Source organism: Lipotes vexillifer, unplaced genomic scaffold (assembly GCF_000442215.2).
Source record: "Lipotes vexillifer unplaced genomic scaffold, Lipotes_vexillifer_v1.1 scaffold478, whole genome shotgun sequence".
In the NCBI taxonomy this organism is placed as follows: Eukaryota; Metazoa; Chordata; class Mammalia; order Artiodactyla; family Lipotidae; genus Lipotes; species Lipotes vexillifer.
Genome location: NW_006779682.1, coordinates 190,948 through 196,841, shown reverse-complemented (window position 1 = coordinate 196,841; position 5,894 = coordinate 190,948). Strand labels below are relative to the sequence as shown.

Sequence of the window (5,894 nt, the reverse complement as noted above, 5' to 3'; positions counted from 1 at the left end):
ATACTGCCTTGCCCTCTTTAGATTTGAGGGGAGAATTTGCCTATGGTCATCAGGCTGTGGTGTGAAGCCCTCCTGCCTGGCATGAAAAGCCATGCTCTCTTCCTAGGTGTGGAGGAGGACAGGGGCTTAGCTCATCTGAGGGGTAGTGGGAAGGGGCGATCCAGGTGTGCTGGACGGGAGAAGAGATGCATTCTTACCTGTGGTCCCCACATGCAAACCACTGAATAAAAGCATTAGCCTCTGAGACTGGGAGTAAGGAATGTCTTATCACCATGGTTACCGGGAAATGGTCCCACTTATATATAATAAGGGCTTTAGCAGAGGCCAGGCCATCTGATGCTCTCATCGGGGGCCAAAAGACAGGGTGCCTGAAGTGTCAGTCCTTATGAAGTTACATGAACAGCTCTGGGTCAGGTGCTGGGCCACGTACTGGGAACACCGCGTCTTTTCTTTATTTGTTGGGATCGGGGGGTGGGAGTCAGGGGAGGAAAGAGGCCTGGGCATCTTCACCTAGTCACCCCTTTGTTACCCAGCACTTGGCTCTGCGTCTGGCACACAGCAATGCTGCATTAATGAGTGAGTGTGCTGCCTCAGTATGGGGGTACCACCCCAGATATGGAGCTGCAGTGGCGGGGGAGGGGGCGTTGGAGCGGCCATCTCTCCTTTAGTTCTCACGCTCCTACGTGGCAGAGAGATACCCAACAAGGAAAAAAGTACCCCTCCACCATCCCCCGCCAGACGCCTCCCCTAGCCCCCCCTGGCCCAGCACTGAAGGCTTTGAGGTGGCAGTCCTGGAGGGGGACCCCCGCTGACTGACCGCAGGGGGCCCGGGGTCGCTGGCCCAGGCCCCGCGAGTTTCCGAACTCGGCGCTTCCGAGTCCGGGGCGGACGCTCGCCACCTGCCAGGCCAGGGGCGCGGGCAGCGGGAGGAGCGGGACTGCCCAGAACTGGGGCAGCCGCGCCGCACAGGAGCAAAACAAGAGCACGCGCACCTGCCGGCTCCGCCCCGCCCCTGCGCGCCGGCCAATCGCGGGTCGTGGGCGGGGTCGGCGCGGGCGGGTCGTGGGCGGGGCCGGGGCCCCAGCTGCGGCCGGAGCCGGAGCCAGAGTCCGCGCCCGGCGCAGCCGCCGAGCCTAGGACGAGAGCGCAGCCTCTTGCCCGCCGCCCGTCTCCGCCGCCCGCAGCCTCGTCCCCGCCGCCGCTGCCCCCGGGGCATGGCCTGTCTGACTGCCGCTTTCTCGGTCGGCACCGCCATGGTGAGTGAGCGCATCCTTTGGCCCCGGGGCTTGGTTCTGTTCTCTAGGAGAATAAGAAACGCACAAAGACCCGCACCCGCACCCTGACAGCTGTCCCCCGAGCCCCGGGAGAGGCCCCTGACTCCCATCGCCCCCCGCCCTAGCTACCTGGCTCCTCGGGATGCCCCTTGCAGCCGAGGATGCGGGGAAGGTGGAGGGGCCAGGAGAGGCAGGGAGGAAGGAGGCCAGCAGCCCCACAAGTGTACTGATGGCCTTGACCTCGTCTGCCTCCGGGTGAGGGGCCTGAGGCCTGGGGACCCGGAGTGTACTGGGGCGGGGCGGCAGCCTGGGCCAGAGGGAAAGGGGGCCCCATCCCTCTGCCGGCGCGTGCGGCCAGAGCCTGGGGAGCGGGCGCCTCTCGCGCTACTCTCCGGAGCACCGGTACTGTCTGGGGGAACAAAAGAGAGAGGCGGTGGAGAGCCGGAGCCCGTGCTGCCCCTTCGCCCTCGGGGACAGCCTCTCCCGGACCTGCTCAGGAGGGGGCGGCGGAGTCATGGGAAGACAGATGAGGGGCGAGCCTGGGTACCTCTGGCCACATTTCTGCACCCTGTAGAGAGAATAGGGTGGGGACAGAGGCACGCATCTCACTTTTCCCAAGGGTGCCAGCTCTGTAGGGGTACCACCGACTGCAGGCGCATTCTTTGCTAGACACTATTACAGTTAAGTGCTATTCCTCTGAGTGGCCAAGAGTCTCCTCTTGCCCCTTTAAAATATCTCCATAAAGTCACGTTCGGAAAAAAAAAACAAACTAACCATCGTCTCACCCATCCTAGGGCCCTTCATTTCTGTGCCTAGCACGCCGACAGTGCAGTTAGGTACCTCTGGACCGATTTCAGGTCATCTAAAGTACAAGTAGAAAGCATTCCGTATTCCAAGCCCTCTCGCCCTCCCTATCTATCCCCCTTCTATCCTTTGTCTATGTATTTACTATCCTGCTAGTCACTTCCCTTGAGCTGTAACCCCACCGTGCACATCGGTTTTCACCTCCACCCCTCGCCTTTATTTCATTTTTAGCATCCCGTATTTGAAGTCAGCAGGGCTCAGCAGGATTTGACCGACAGTTACCTCTTGCCTTGAGCTCAAGAAAAAAAAAAAGTAGCCGGGTTTCTGCGCATGCTCTGCTCTGACAACTGCATCCTATGATTCCAAACAGGTTACTGTAAAACATACCGAGCCTCGGCAGCTCATTATATAATGATTTTGTGTAAACCGATACAATGGGGCCTCGGACACATTAAGGAGGTTGGTAGAGCAGGAAAGAGCCAGGGGCAGGGGGACCCACAGGCCGGGTCCCACCTCTGGGCGTGTTCTGCCTTTATGACTTAGCTTCTTACATATAAGAGGGATCAAAAAATGAAAGAGGCAGTCCCCTCCTCATGACATTTGCTTTTATCTGGTTACATGTTTGGGTAACCCTTGGCCATTCTTCATTTTACCCGTGTTCATTTCTTTGGGATTCCTAAATGATGGTGGTAATGGAAAATGAAGGAGGTTAGTATTGTTAGTTGTGGGTAAAGAAAGTTTCAGGTCTTGGAGATACTGGGTAACTAACTCTTGAAGCCCTTTCAAAGCTGCAAAAGTAGCTCATACATGTGGGACAATAATGAATCAGAATGTTTTAAGGTACAGGTGTTTTTATGTCAAGATATTTTGGATGTTATGTTATGGTTTGAGACAGCCCCAGAACTCAGGTGTTTCGTTCGTGTGGAGGTGCTAATGGCTGAGCTCATTTTTTCAGAGAATGTTGTTTTGTGTGAAAACCATTCTCCCTGAAAACCTTGTGCTTTTTTGTTTTTAATTTAAAAAATTCTACCCAAGTCATAAACAGAGCCCTTGGGAGATACCCAGGATCCTAAACTTTGCTCTGCGGTCCAGCCCGGGGCTGGCTGCCAGGTGTGAGTCTGGAGAAGGTGCCTTGGAGGATGGAGGAAGCACCCACATGGTGTTTCAGAGTCCCTGAGCTGGGCTGGGCAGGGCAGGCAAGGGCTCCCAATGGGGACTGGCATTTGGGGCTGTTGGAAGCCAGATTTTGGAGACAATGAGGTTGGCATTCTGAGTGACCAAGCCGGTGACACCTACCCTTTGCTTAGTTAAGGGCGTGACGTTTGGGTTCTTTTCTCTTAGGCGGTGGCCTTGAGGATTCTGGACCAGTACGTTTTCCTCTTATGTGCCCAGGGTCCCAGGGAGGGATCTGCCCTTCAACTGCAGGGTCTGCTGGTCTAGGTGGGCACCATAGCTGGCAGCAGTGAGAGAAGTGAGAATGCACGCCTGGAGCCTGCGAGTCCCTCTTGGCTTTCCTCCCTTCCCCAAGATGCTGTGGGGAAAGTTTCTATCTCCAACTGGACTTCCCTGGGTAAAGAGAGTAAAGCAGCCTCACAATGGCTCAGGGGCTCTCTGACCATTAGAGACCCTCCCCAGCTAAACAAGCATTTCGATATATTAGCATTCAAACGGAAATCAGTGCCCGAGAAAATATTCCTACCAACAGCAGGCAGGAACAGTCCAAATAGGGTCTCCTCTGCACACCTGTGAATGGACTCACTAGTATTTACTATTTATTATGCAGCACAAATTGTGTGTGGAAGGGGAGGTCAAAGACAATGCTTCAGCAAGATAGGGAAGCGAACAAAGAAAGGGAAAGAATGGGGAGGGAGGATGTATTTGTTTCATCTTTAATGAACTCGGGAGGCTAAGGACAAGCTAGCTGTAACCTACATCGCCGGCAGCTCTCATCTGAGGCTGTTTCCAGAGAGCTGGTCTATTTTGGAGTGACAGCCACTGCCACCCATCAGACAGGATTTTATTAATTGGACACCCATGGCGGAAAGGTGGGTGATGGCATGCACCGCTTTGGTGTCGGTTGCTCTGGGGGTAGGGTTGTGTGGTCCCGCATTCTCTTGTGGATTTCCCTGCAAGGGACGGGGGCTGGGATGACCCAGGGTCCACTACAGCTTGCCTACAGAAAGCCAAGCAACGTCCCGGCGCTGCTTGGGACTGTTTGGGAGGACCCGTGGAGGCAGGGAAGCCGCACAGAGCTGGACCCCAGCTTGGCTACTCCTTAACGGTGGGGTCTCAGGCAGGTGGGCTGGTCTCCTCGTGAAATGGAGTGGCAGAGGGTCATACGCCACCCGGCCCCCGCCCCCGGAGAGCTGTGGAAACAGAGGAGGAGTAACCTGTGCACCTGTGCAGTCTGCAGTTTAATGAGCGCACTGTAATTGTGCATTGCTGAATGAATAGTCGCTACTGTTCATAATTGCTTACCTACTACGCGGGAGGTATTAATGCAAAGCTGTAAATAGTAAGTACGGGCCTCTGGCTTTACTCTCTCGCTCCCAAATCAGTTTACTCCCCCAGCTTTGTCCCACTGGCCCGTCCACTTGTCTCCCTCCCCACTGTCCCCCGCTGGTGAAGGGCACGCACCCTCCCCACTGCAGGCAGCTGCAGGAGACGTTCTCACCGGCCCGCTGGCCGCGGGATAAAGTGCACATCCCTTAACAAGCTTTGCAAGCCCTCCACCGTGCGGACCCTGTGTGCCTCGCTAGTCCCACCTTGTTCCAAAAGCCCCTCCCCCCTCCCCAAATCAGAGCTCCAGCCCCTGAATTTCAGATCTCCAGCTGTTCCTCTGTCTTGCTGCCGAGCCTGTGCACGTGCTGTTCCCTCGCAGGGAATGTCGGTCGTGAACAAGCACCCCTTCCCCACCCCACCTCGCTAAGCTCACCTCACAGTTTATTTCCTCAGAAACACCGTGTATCCCCCCCACCCAGGGCCCCCACTGCATTGCGTGAGCCTGGTGGGTCCCTGAATCGTCTTGTTCTAGCTCTTGCCCCTTGGCATTGAAATTGTTTGCGGCCCAGTCTTGGACTTGAGAGTGCTGAGGCCACAGGCCATGTCTGTCTGGCTGACTGCTGATGCCCAGGGCTTTATCTGGGCTGTGAGTGAGTGAGTGAGTGAGAGGATAGATAGGCTTGGAGTCTAGACGGGCAAGTCAGACCCTCATCATAATCCAGGTCTGGCATCTGTTCCAGCTGGCAGGTGGGTGGAGTCATGGCCGTTTGTCCCTGTATTCGTGTAGGTTTCGTTAAAAAGGGAAGACCCGACCTGTCCCTGGGCTTCCTCAGGGGTTGACGCGAGTGGTGGGTGCTGGGGGAGGGTGTGGATGGTCCAAGGTGGCTGGAGGTGGAGGGGGCCAGGCCCTGGGGAGGGGCTTCTGTAAGCTCCCGCCCCCAACTGAACACAGAGCAATTGGCTCTCCCGGCGTTAGGGCCAGTGCCCCGGCAGGACGTAGGTCTGGAAGTAGACGTCTCACCTTTCCAGGTGGGGGTGAGGATGGACTTTGGGGACCAGGCCTGGAGCTAACTGTCTCACCCATTGTTCTGTCCACTACCCACCCCCTAGCAAAGCCAGGATTTGGTGCTTCCAGGGCCCCTGTGGAGTCAAACGGGGGTTATAACCCTGGGACAGCAGCTGGTGTTCCCCAAGAGCAAGACAGGTGGGCCCAGGGATGGCATTTGGTGCTGCTCTGGGTGCTGGAGCTGCAGGTCAAAGCCAAGAGCGTGCTGAGCTGGGGCGGGGTCTCCTGTTGTTCCTTCAAGGGCCCCC

At 56.7% G+C, this 5,894-nt stretch overlaps 1 protein-coding gene across 3 annotated transcripts in view; it reads left to right on the top strand.

Annotated features, from left to right (window-relative positions):
• The first annotated feature begins 1,112 nt into the window (after positions 1-1,112).
• ABCG1 (ATP binding cassette subfamily G member 1) overlaps positions 1,113-5,894 on the top strand; it is a 65,722-nt gene continuing 60,940 nt past the window's right edge. The window contains exon 1 of one of the 3 annotated variants that reach the window (XM_007452869.1): positions 1,113-1,256. In XM_007452869.1, coding sequence (XP_007452931.1) covers positions 1,215-1,256 — 42 coding nt within the window. In that variant the 5' untranslated portion in view covers positions 1,113-1,214. Of the gene's footprint in view, positions 1,257-1,939; positions 1,955-5,894 lie in introns of those variants that run through there. The other 2 variants (XM_007452868.1, XM_007452870.1) reach the window with 2 other exon arrangements.